Source organism: Carassius auratus, chromosome 15, assembly GCF_003368295.1.
Source record: "Carassius auratus strain Wakin chromosome 15, ASM336829v1, whole genome shotgun sequence".
In the NCBI taxonomy this organism is placed as follows: Eukaryota; Metazoa; Chordata; class Actinopteri; order Cypriniformes; family Cyprinidae; genus Carassius; species Carassius auratus.
In genome coordinates, this window is record NC_039257.1 from 9,506,086 (window position 1) to 9,518,673 (window position 12,588).

A 12,588-nucleotide genomic window follows, 5' to 3' on the forward strand; every position below is an offset into this window, starting at 1 on the left:
CATTTAAAACAATATTTAAAATTGTAATAACATTTAACAGTATTACTGTTTTTACTGTATTTTAATCAAACAATTTCAGCCCTGATAAAAGACTCCTCTCTAAAACATAAAAATATCTTATTGACCCCAAACTATTTAGTATATATTTATATATTGGTTAGAGTTTGTGATTGGACAGACTGGTAAACATGGGGTGCAATCTCATCATGACATTCCCTTCAAATTATCTCAGATGAAGTGATTTCACAGGTATCCAAAACACTTTGAAACACATACCTGTGGACTAGTTTGGCACTATGTTGTGTGAAATGATTTTGTTATATGAAAAGCTGACTGTGTAGGTGTCAGCATGTTTCTGCATGCATGCTGACTCATTCTTAAAGTAAATTTCTATTGCAATATATTGTAAAATACTTGGTACTGCTGAGATTTGTTGAGACCTGTCTCCTGAGTAGTCTTATTAACCAATAGATTTTTTTGTACTTTAATAACCATTGCCATATTGTGGAAGTAAGGCTATATGCACATTTGACTTCCATGACAAAAGTTCTCATGTCATTCCTTTGATAACATGCTTTTTTTTTTTCAACTAAACCTTTGACTTCTTTTAAACTAAAGCTCCTTAAAGGGATAGTTCACCCAACAATCTAAATTATGTCATTAATAACTCTGAGCCAGATAACGAACAAGAGACTGAGTCGTTCTCGAGTGAAGAACCGGTTGCATCGGTTTTCGGATCACCAGTAGTTCTTTCGTACAGTTCGATTAAATAAACCGTTTGAAGAAAACAGTTCAGCGGTTCTTTTGCACTCGACCTAATGGCGTCACTGGCGATGATTGCCCTTGATTCAAGCCTTCGGGTTACCCGCGGTCATAACACTAGCACAGAATCAGTTCAGAATCAATCACCAAAAGAATCAGTTCAGAATCAGTCAGTTTGCTTCACGCTGAATCACACATGCACAGTATCATCAGCTCCTCGGTTCTCGAATCGGACGCATCCGACAGAAACGGTTCTTGACTCGAGAACGACTCAGTCAGTTGTTCGTTATCTGGCTCGGCTCGGTGTTCATCTTCAGTTCTCTCTTCACAGCAGTTCAGTCAGTGTACTGTTTGAAGGTAAATGAATTACTCCGGGACATTGGTTTCATTGAACTCAGAGGGAGTGTTAGCCACATTAAAAAAGTTAACAGCTTAAGTCATTTGTGGATTAATGTGTATTGGAGACGTGAACAGTTTAAAATGATTCAGTTCGATTTGGTGAACTGGTTCAAAAAGATTCGGTTACATCGAATGATTCGTTCGCGAACCAGATATCACAAACTGCTTTGTTTTGAACTCTCTCACAACAGACACGGAAGAGAAGACAATGCTGAATAAAGTCATAGTTTTTGCTATTTTTGGACAAAAATGTATTTTCGATGCTTCTAAAAATTCTAACTGACCCTCTGATGTCACATGGAGTACTTTGAAGATGTTTTTCTTACCTTTCTGGACATGGACAGTAGACCATACACACAGTTTCAATGGAGGGACTGAGAGCTCTCGGACTAAATCTAAAATTCCGAAGATAAACCGAGGTCTCACGGGTTTGGAACAACATGAGGGTGAGTTATTAATGACATCATTTCAATTTATGGGTGAACTATCCCCTTTAAATATACAGTATTTTTAAAGACTGTATCACTTATCAGCTAAACAAATCTTAGCAAACATTCTACCTAGAGAGGAGGAAAAAGGGGGGAATGCACACACCACAAAAAAGCACATTCCTCTAAAGAATAAAACTAGTCTGACTAGACCGAGTTGGTTCATAAACGCACGGGAGGCTCTGTTTTCTCAGCTATTCTTTCCTTAATGTGCACATACACATTTCCTCATACTCCAACTTTAAATCATCATTTAAATGCTTTTCAGCATCATGTGGCATAACAGATTAATTAACTCAAAGTCAAGAACCATCAATTATTATCTAGAAAACATGGACAAAGCAGAGGTGTGTACTATATAAACAACCATTGCACAGAAAAAAAACTTCCTTAACTTCAAATAAGGAAATATTGGAAGCACTACACTTGCTGAATGAGACATTTCAGAGTATGGATATTTTAATTTAGACTGAGGCTGTCAAGCTCACAAAAATAAATAAATAAATAAAAACTGTGTGCTATAAATAGTATTCTTAAGCCATATGATTAGTTATTTATTGAAAACCTTGCCTCTTCTTTGCAGCATTTATTCATGAATACAGTATAAGCATTAAGCTATTCAAAACACAAAGAAAAAACAGATACACTACTGTTCAAAAACTTGGTCAGTAGGATATTTATATATTTTATACTAGGCTATATATAGGATATTTAGTAGGAATTTATTTTTATTGATATCTTCATAACAAATCATGACAAATATCAGCATTGCTTTTTCAAAGAAATGCTGTTCTTTTAAATGTTCTATTCATCAAAAAAAGAAAAAAAACAGCACAACTATTTACTACATTAACAAGAAATGTTTCAGCAAATCAGTATATTAGGATGATTTCTGAAGAATCATGTGAAACTAACAATGCAGCTTTGCCATCAAAAGAATAAATTGCATTCAAACTATATATTAAAACAGTAAACAGTCATTTTAAATTGTAATAATAGTTTGCTATTCCATTTTGCAGCCAATCTTACTGAGCCTAAAATTTTGTACCGTGTCTCACCAAATAAACATTTTCAAGCATTAATCGGGGAAAATGTATATTTATAAATTAAAATTCACAAGATTTTTTTTTCTTCAAATTTATCAATTTCATTACTTTCACAGGGCTGGAAATCACAATTTTAAAAACTTTTCCATGACCTTGACCGTGGGAACTTAGTCACCAATGATTCTGTAAGACAAGCACCAGCTAGTTTCTCAATGCAGTAATTTATGGCTGAGGCTGGATCAGACATGGCTGGACCAACAAGCACCAGGATGAATGCTGAATACAGTCCTTCTAACAACTAAAGCCATAGGAATTAAACACAATCAGTATTTACCACGCTAAGCATGCTTAAGATCCTTGCACTGATCACATTACCTGTGGCAGCTCACTGATATAAACCAGACTTCTGTGGTTACAGAACACAAGGTTTACTTGGTTCTAAAATACCAAAACATTACTTATTTAGCCCATAAAATCTCCTTAATCTAATGTTTGTCAGAACCCGCTTTGAACCCACTGAGAAATCATTTTTCATACAAAAGGATGGAGGAAAAACAGCTACTAGACCCCCATATAATACATCTACCCTGACCCCATCCTCCAAGCTGGAATGAGTGCAGAGCTCAACAACAAAAGCAGTCCGCCAACATACTGTCATCAGATACAGAAGAGGGGAGTGAGAGGAGCCTTCATGGAGAGCCAGGTCACTACACCTCTCTGTTTCCTACACAATCTCATACACTGCAGGGTTTCTGAACTGAACCGAACACAACAAGCTTGCACTTTCCCTTGAAACTATGTCTAAAACTGTTTTTAACTAGTAAAACTATCAACAATTGGTTAAAAGCAACAAAAAGCATTGTGAATTTCTAGAAAACTGCCATGTATGAAATAAAAAAATACTTCCTCTTTTTATGTTAAATTTTATTATTTTACACTCAGTGGTTCAGAGTAAAGAAAAGAGGGCATTCACATAATCTACTCCTTTTTTCTCTGTAAACAAAAGGTTGCAGAAAAATAGATCTAGCATAAGTCTGCACTATGTACTGTAGCTAGTATGGAAGCTTGTTTCTCCCACGGGATAAAAATTCAATAAAAAGGTCATTATAAATTCTCTCAGAATTATACATTTTTTATCTCCCAATTCTGATGCTTTTCTCGACATTCTGAGAAAGAAAAATCTGAATAGTTCCATATAATCTTAGAATCACAAGACATTACGTCAAAATTGCAACATATAAATGCAGAACTGCAAGATTACACTCGCAATTCTGAGAAGAAAATGTTTGAATTGTGAATTACCGGTACATATAAAATTTGCAATCACTATTGTGAGATAAAAAGACGATTACCTTTTTTTTCATCTAAAATGGGCTTTCATAACAATTTATATGAATATCATTCCATTTGATACCAAATAAACAAATACACTCTGTTTAGTTTAAAGATTTCTATATATAGATATACTATTTAGAATAAGTATTTAGAAACCTTCTGGCTAGCTGTCAGACTTAGTTAGTTTGAGAAAATGTCTGCAAACATTTATGTGCAGATGCTTTATGAGTTAGTATATTATTAAATAAATGAAATGTATACATTAAGTGTGACTGAAGTGTACAGACGTGTTTACTTTACTGGGGAACCAATAGGTTTCCAAATCCTGCAGGTGTGATACTGTCCTGTAGCTCAGTATCAGTCTAGCGAAAGTGTGGGAAAGGAAACTGCACAGCAGACTTTTTTCCAGTCTGTCACCATCCCAGCTCAGCATTACTGGCATCAATGGAACAGGGAGGCAAGAGTCCCAGTCACTCTGGATTTGTGAGGCAGGACTGGAATTTAGAGGAGCATGTGATACACAGCAGATAAATCCTACAAATCCCCTCCAGTTGAGCTCTTTCAGTGTTTCTGAATCCTGCGAAGGTGGATACATAGATCATAGGTGAAGGGTCATTTCTAATCTGATAACAACAGACAGAGGGGTCTAAGGTCTAAATAAAACCAAAATCAATGTAGGCATCACAACATTATAATGTAAGGCATGAAAAATTGAGATTCCTATACATTTAACTGTTATTCAATTTTTTGTGTTTTTGTTTAACTTGAAGTGAGCATTAAATGACTGCAGCTATAGTCTAAATGTAAAACTAAAGAGCATGCACAATTAAATATCAAATATCAGTAAGTAAAAATCTTGACTGATAACTGATATGGTGCATCCCTATGTACAATAGCTTTGTGTAAAAAAGACTAAGTCATTGTTCAGGGAACAACATAAAATACTGTAACATAAAATAATGTAAATAGGTTTTCATTCACAGATTTTTCATTGTTGGGTGAGCTATTCCTTTAACATGATGATATATAAATGGAAATGACATAATATTTGGCATGTTAGACATATGTGTTAAAGTACTGTAATACTTGAAGTGACAATTTAGAATAAACAAGCCATTTTATTGCAAATAACCAATCTAAATAAAACTTCCAGCAAGAATCACCTTTCAGTGTGATGAAAAAAATCTTTATATTACGTTTAGATATTTCTAAGTCTATAACAGATAGTAAACAGCCAGAGAAGTAAACAATGAGAAAGTAAACTAAAGTGCTTGTTGGTTCTAACCAACTCTGGGCACATAAAATTTTAGGTTTGCAACTATCAACTTTCATTGTTCTTTTTCCCTTCCTTTTATAGAATACAATTACAGTCTATCTTGTCGTTTTTTGCTGTTTGAGCATCTTTCTTCGTTTTAGAATCATGTCATGAAGTCTTTTGAGTCCTTCTTTGAGACCGTCACCAATGATGGCACAGGTGGGCTGCAGGTGCCACGGTGTAGAGGGTCCCAGTTCATTGAGAGAAAGCATGGTCTCTATCTGTGACAGTGACAGAGCCTGTCTCAAGTCCTGCTTGTTAGCAATAATCAACACAGGCACTCCTTGATTTTCAGAGGAGCAGATGATTTTGTGAAGCTCCGTCTTAGCCTCTTCCATTCTCTCCGTGTCCAGAGAGTCCACAACGAACACGATGCCATCAGTGCCGCGTGTGTAGGACTTCCAAAGAGGCCTCAGTTTCTCCTGGCCGCCAACATCCCAAAAGTGAAACGTCACTGTTTGTGAGTCCCCGACAGATACTTTGACTTTCTCTGCATTGAAGCCTTTGGTGGGGACAGTGTTGACAAACTCATTGAACTGCAGACGGTACAGGACCGTCGTTTTGCCTGCAAAGTCCAGACCCAGAATAGCGATGTGAAGAGAATTACAGAACGGAAGACTGGAGAGAAAGTTGGGTTGCTCTGATAATCCGTTCCCCATTTCCCCTTAGGAGTATGAGAACAATATGAGTTTAAGATGATGTTCCATAGGTCCAAAACCCCAGATGCACATCCAGAGCTTGCCTAAAAGTTCACACACAGACATATGTTGTTTTTAAATGTTTTTTGATAGATATAATACAATTTGCCTGACTGCAAAAATCACAATTAATCTTTTGTGAGGGTGTTTTAAAAACTTACCATTTTACATGCCAAACAAAACGATACTTTGTACGCTCTTAAAAATAAAGGTGCTTAAAAGGTTTTTCACAGCGATGCCATAGAAGAACCATTTTTGGTTCCACAAAGAACCATTCAGACAAAGGTTGTTGTTTTTTTAAGAACCATGTCTTTATTACCTTTTTATAATCTAAAGAACCTTCTTTCACCACAAATAACCTTTTGTGAAACAGAAAAGTTCTTCAGATGTTAAAGGTTCTTTATAGAACCATTTAGACGTAAAAGGTTCATGGCATCGTGAAGCACCTTTATTATTAAAATTGTGGTAAAGTGGGTTAAAGTTTTTTTGTTACTTCTGTGATAGATTATGATTGTTAATATGAACTATCATGGCACAGACCATATCTTACAATAGTTACAGCTTTTAAGTTCGACTTATCATTGATCTGCTACATAAAGAATAGACTACTAGCTGGTGGGGCTGAGACTAACTAGACTAACAAGACAGATCTTGATCAAACTAGTTAGAGCTGGAGAACCACTAGTCTACACCCCCAAATAACCAGCTACAATGTTCCAAAAACCAGCCTGACCACCTTAAGCTCACATGACATGGCTTTCCACAAGTAAAAAAAAATCCAACTTTACAATTTTCCATTACAAAATAAAGACCTTTGTAAAAGTTAAATGACACATTTTAATTTTTTTATTTTGTATTATGTCCCACTCTATCAGAAAGGAATTTAAAAGCAGTGCCTAAATGTGTACATTACAGTTAATAATTTACAGTACATTTAGAAGGATACAGAAACATTAAAAACTCAAGTCTCAGAATATAAGTATATATCACGAATCCAATATCGCTCACATTTCCTAGTTTGGCATAAACGAAATGTGTTAGTTTCCTAGTTTGGCATTCACCTCAACTACAAATTTCGAGAAAAAGCATAGATAATTAAAAAAATATATATTATTAATCTGAATGCGAGTCTGTAAACCCACAGGAACAAACCGCTCAGAAAAGAAGCATATCTCAATGATGCAATATTTCCTAGGAACAGATGAATACAGTTCTGCTGACGCCGGGAGGGCATTTCTCTGGAAGTCACTGTCGTCCACCTGTCGAATCGAAACCTTTCTGAAGGAACCTAAAGTCCATGTAGATATTCTATTTCTCCAACCTAATCAGTAATTACATCTGTATATGATGAAAATGTAAATTTAATCGATGTGACAGCAGCTCTAGAGAAAATCTGTGGCCGTTTAAAGCGCATGATCCGCAGTCGCGCTTTGAGCCCACATGAATTATTCATGACGCGCTGACAAAACTTGTTTTTACCAAATATAAAGAGGAGCCTATATTCATTAATGTTGGTTAAAATGTTTAAAACGTAACTCTTACCACAGTCGTTCAGTTAACTTACCGTTCAGACTTCATGCTTCGTTAGAAAATGTAATTCATTGACGCTCTGCTCAGCTTGCTACCACTAACTAACCCAGCGCGTCTGCACGCGCACGCACGCCGCAGCTCATTTGTTTACCTTCAAAATGATTGGTCAACGGGGGTCATGCGCCCATAATGAATGCAAAGAGATACACAATAAGAAATCTTTTCGTCTTTTTAGTTTAATTTTCCATATACATATATTTCTTATTTAAAAAATGAAATTAATAATTCTAACATTTTGTTTGAAAAGTAGCTTATGTATTTCAATGCAGTGCTAACGTTTATATTGTATATGCAACATAAAAAACATATTCCTCTATTTGTAACTCATCTATCTATCAAAAGAAAAGAAAGATAAGAATGAAGACAAGAAATAAAAAGAAAAGTCAAGAAAAGTGTATAATAATGTGGGGTTCTACATAAAACATGCAGCAGGACTCATTAGATAAAGCAGAAAATTGATGTTTAAACTAGCTTTATCTGCACACCACAACACAAAATTCTTTCTTTTGTCTTAAAACAGATTCATTTCTTCCAGGAGTTGGTTAGCTTTTCTTCAACTCGGTCCATTAAGGCACTATATACTCCTCTTCTGCGGCGATGTCTCTAAAATACAGGAAGTAAAATGTTTCCAAGAAGGTTAAAACACTCTGTGTTCAAAGGTAGAGGATAAATATGAGTGTTCTCTTTGTGCTCACTGTATAAGATGCAGATTTTGGAGGCCATGGCATCTTTGGTAGTATGAGTCTGGGGTCCCATTTAAGCTCTGCTGGTTTGAAAGTGTCTATTTGGCTCACTGTGTTGCTGTGAGAAGGGTTCAGGTCAGGAAGGCTGTCATTGACTGTGAAGACGTTGAAATAAAATGCAAAGCTTTGTCAGTAATACTTGTAAGGCTACTGCATGGTTTCAAAGCCATAAGGTATTTGCTCTATATAAAGGATTTTATAACTGTTAGATAAGTATTACAAGGTTTATTACAATGGCAAAACAACGGCAATCGCATGCAACACAATTCAGTGCTGAAAAACCATTGTTGTTTCTCTCTGTTTTCAGACATGACGTCTTAATGCAAGTAATTTTACCTGCTCTTAGGCACTGAGACTTTAGGATCAAGCAGCCAGGATCCTTTTCTAAAGAAGACACCATTTCCGGCCTTCCCTCAGCACACTGCATTTGAATAAGGAGTGTTTAAATGTCTTATAAAGACTGTCATCTAGTGTTGATATAGTGCAATGCAGATAAAGTAAGCCATAATCTTAGTAGAAACTTACAGGTCTGAAGTTATGAGGTTTTGGATCTTTGTACGGCCCCACTGGATACATCCCCGCTCTCACAAACAGCAGTTTCGACTCTAGTGAGTCTGGTGGTTTGTAAAATTTGATAAATGGTTGTGCTTTACATCCCTTTTGCTCAAGTCCAGGCAATATTGAAGGAGTAACATCATTAATCTTTTCCCAAATAAAAGATTTTCCTTCTACACTATTGTTTGATTTAACCAGGTGAATATTTTTGCTCTTGATATGTGGCAAACCCGAAGATCTATACAGTTTTGGGGTGAAGTCTGGGGCTTTTATGTTCCATGGATCGATGGGAACTACTGGGTGTGTTGGGATGAGTCCACAACTCCTGCTTGAGATCAAGTTCTGACTCACAGAAAAGAGTAGCTTTCTTCTGAGGTCAACAGACATGGGAGTTTCCAAAGGCTCAGGAAGATTCATTGTGAATCAGCCACATCTTAATGTTCAGAGCAATAATCTGAGACCAAACCATAAACAAGTTGTAAATAAACCAAAGATTACTGGAGTGCAAGAAAATAGCATTTCAGTCATTCTACTTCAAAATTTCCCATTTCATTTAGTGTGTTACTTGCATATTCTTTGTAGTTATTTAATAGCAATTTCTGAGTTAAAATTGTAACTACACCATTTTTTTAAGTAATCTGTAAATGCATAAAAATGTTACATAATCCCATTAGCAACCTCGTAAATTCCATTGAATCTTAATGAAGAATATAAGTGCATATTACATATGCAAAAGGCACAAGATTAGATTTAGGTGGTAGAAATGCAATTATATAACATAAATAACAATAAATAAATAGAGCAAGACCTATTTCTATCAAAAGTACATTTCAAAGGAAATAATTCCTAAAATCACTTACCTTTCTTACAGCAGCGTGGCTGTCATCAGCCACGACAAAGTAGACAGTAAAGAGTTCAAAGGCTGTGCTTGATCAAAAAAAAAAGAAAAAAGAAAAGAAACAAAAAGAATTTAAGCCAGCTCAGCATGGAGCAGTGGATACAACAAGGTTGCCAGGCAGCAAGAGTTTCAAGTTCTCATTCAGAGACTCTGCCTGTGGACAGAGAACAGTGGGGACATTGTTGAAGAAACAAAGAGACGTCTTAGCAACCATCAAACTATGAATTAAAGTCAGTTTAAATATGAAAAACTTTGTGGAACATTTATATCACGAAATAAACCAATCTTCAGACATATATTCAGTTATAAATGAATTAATTACAAACATTCATCACCATAATACTGGGGGGAATGGCAGGTTATTATAGGCTATTCATTCTTTCTAATGTTTTTAGCAAATGCAGCAAATAGGATACATTCATATATTATTTCTTTCATGCTCATTTTGGCTTCCTGATTGAAATAACTCCTGTTTAAATAATGTTAAGTATTTAGCAAGTTGCTTTTGTGTTTTATAAAGGGATGCAAAAGTTCAAATTGTACTTTCAAATCTAATCCAGGAGAGGTCAGCAAACAACTGATTTAAAGACACCAACTCTCGATTTTACTTGTCTAATCCTCTTAAACACCTACGTAACCTTAATATCACATAATTTATAGAACAGTAAAGTAATAACTAATTTAGATAAAGTATACTTTTGTAGCCTATAATGTTCTGTAAGCAGTCACTGAAAAGCAATAATTTGCTGTCATTTTTATATCTGCTTTTGCATCTCAAGATCAAAGTTGGGGATGGGAATAGATGAAGAAAACAGATAAAGCTAACATATTGTGAATACATTATGAGCATATAAAATTTCACTAACATACAAAGGTTTCTGAAAGATTAAGCGCTTGTTATAATAAAAAGATTTCAAAGCTGTACCATTAGAGAGGGTATTGACTTGACCTTGACTATGATTTCGACTACATACTCTATAAACCTTACATGAAAGTTCCAGAAAAAAAGAAAATAGCAGACAGAACCAATCTCAAGACTGTAAGTGGCTGAACCAGTAGGTCAAAGGTCACAGCTGGGATTTATGGGGTCATGTTTTAAAAGAGCAAAAGCTGTTAACTGTCCATTGCACATTGTCAGATGTCCAGCCGGAAGGATAGTCAGGTTGGACAACCCTTTATAATCAACCGACTGGTCTTGAGGTACAACGCTGAACAATGAAAAAGTGCATTTTAGCTTAAAGCGCTTTTTTCAAGTAGCATGAGCATCCTTGTAAAAGTTTACAATTCACACTCCTCTTAGCTCTGTCATATACAATAAGAAAAAATTTCTATATGGACTATTGATTCCTCTGCAGTCTCCGAGGTTTATGTTCATTTTACAAAAGCCTCAGAAGACCATAGCTAATACTGATATTGCTGTTTTGTGTTGACTTTTAAATTTACTTTCTTAAATTCATTTTATAATTGATTATTTCGTACATGGGGACCTTTTTTTTTTTTACAGAATGAGAAAATAGCAGCATACAGGTTTAAAACAACACTGAGGTAAGTAGTACTAATTCTGATTTTTGGGTGAACTATTCATTTAAATCATTTACTTTCCTGTTTCCAACACTTTAGTTCTTTTTTATACATTTGCAGCATTTAGACTTTGTGTTATATTGATTGCTAATCACACCTTTAGAGCATGGAAAAGTCTTGTCACTGATGACTGTTTACCATCTGCTTTTCTCATTATGTGTCACAGCTGTTTTACTGCATTAACCCCTTTTATCCATATCAAAGTAAAAACACTGGGAATATGTTGTAGTTTCGTTCTGCCTAATGAGAATCATTCAGTAAAAATATACGGTTCGGAGGAATAATGTAATTATTTCATACAGACTGTCAACACCTCTCGTAGAGAAACATATTGTGTTATCCCACTGCTCAGTCTTCATCCCGTGAATGTTATTCACATCTTCTTTGAGAAGGAGTGGCACACCCTTGATAAAAAAAAAAAAAAAAAAAAAAAAAAACAGTTTAACAGATGGCCTCTGGTTATGTGATTCCTTCACAAAGTCTCGCAGGCATCACACAACAGACTGTGTTTAACTTTCTCAGAGCAGTACTTTGGATGATCATTATGTTGATATAAGCAGCCCAGCAATGGACAGTCAGTGAAGAATAGTTCTTGTTAATGCCAGTAAGGTCAGTGTTTGATTAGAAAGCTGTTGATAAACATAAGCAGAGCCATAACTTGTGGATTTTGGTAGCTTGCCATAAATAACTTAAACTTTGAGGGCTGCAATTCATTTACTAACTTATATTTAATAGGCTACTGGAGGTACATGATGGATATTCTCTTGCCATTACAATACACATTAATAATAGGTGAAAGGTACATGGAAAAGAAAAACAGCCATGCTTTCTTGAAAAAATGTAGACTAGACAATATTACCATCTGCTTCTTTATCCAGACCGGAAGGAAGATTAATTCTGCAAATCACTGGACAATAAAATTAATTTAGTTATCTGTGGGAACTTCTAGCCCTGTGGACTTTTAGAAAACTCTTTTGAAAATGCTTTACTAACAATAAACAAAAGTCACAGACATTTGCACTACATCTAAAATTTTCTATTAAGCTATATTTATTTTGTGCTGAAAATGACAGACTCACTTGTCTTGCTTCGTCTAATTTCATATGTTGTATGTTTTTCATTGTAGACTATTATAAAGCTTGGTTGAACATAAATATGTAGCCTATATAAATATACGT

At 35.3% G+C, this 12,588-nt stretch overlaps 2 protein-coding genes across 2 annotated transcripts; both read right to left on the bottom strand.

Moving 5' to 3' along the window:
* Window positions 1–5,128: 5,128 nt before the first annotated feature.
* Window positions 5,129–7,697, bottom strand: arl4aa (ADP-ribosylation factor-like 4aa). The gene is made up of 2 exons (XM_026282176.1): window positions 7,608–7,697; window positions 5,129–6,087 (listed from the first exon to the last, which is right to left on the bottom strand). Exon 2 carries the CDS (start codon window positions 6,002–6,004, stop codon window positions 5,402–5,404), a length of 603 nt encoding a protein of 200 aa, XP_026137961.1. The 5' UTR covers window positions 6,005–6,087; window positions 7,608–7,697; the 3' UTR covers window positions 5,129–5,401.
* Window positions 7,698–7,796: 99 nt separating this feature from the next.
* On the bottom strand, window positions 7,797–9,942 carry c15h7orf78 (chromosome 15 C7orf78 homolog). Its single transcript, XM_026282175.1, has 5 exons — window positions 9,792–9,942; window positions 8,902–9,385; window positions 8,713–8,797; window positions 8,329–8,471; window positions 7,797–8,236 (listed from the first exon to the last, which is right to left on the bottom strand). The coding sequence occupies exons 2-5, from the start codon at window positions 9,346–9,348 to the stop codon at window positions 8,156–8,158; spliced, it is 756 nt and encodes a 251-aa protein (XP_026137960.1). The 5' UTR covers window positions 9,349–9,385; window positions 9,792–9,942; the 3' UTR covers window positions 7,797–8,155.
* Window positions 9,943–12,588: the final 2,646 nt, after the last annotated feature.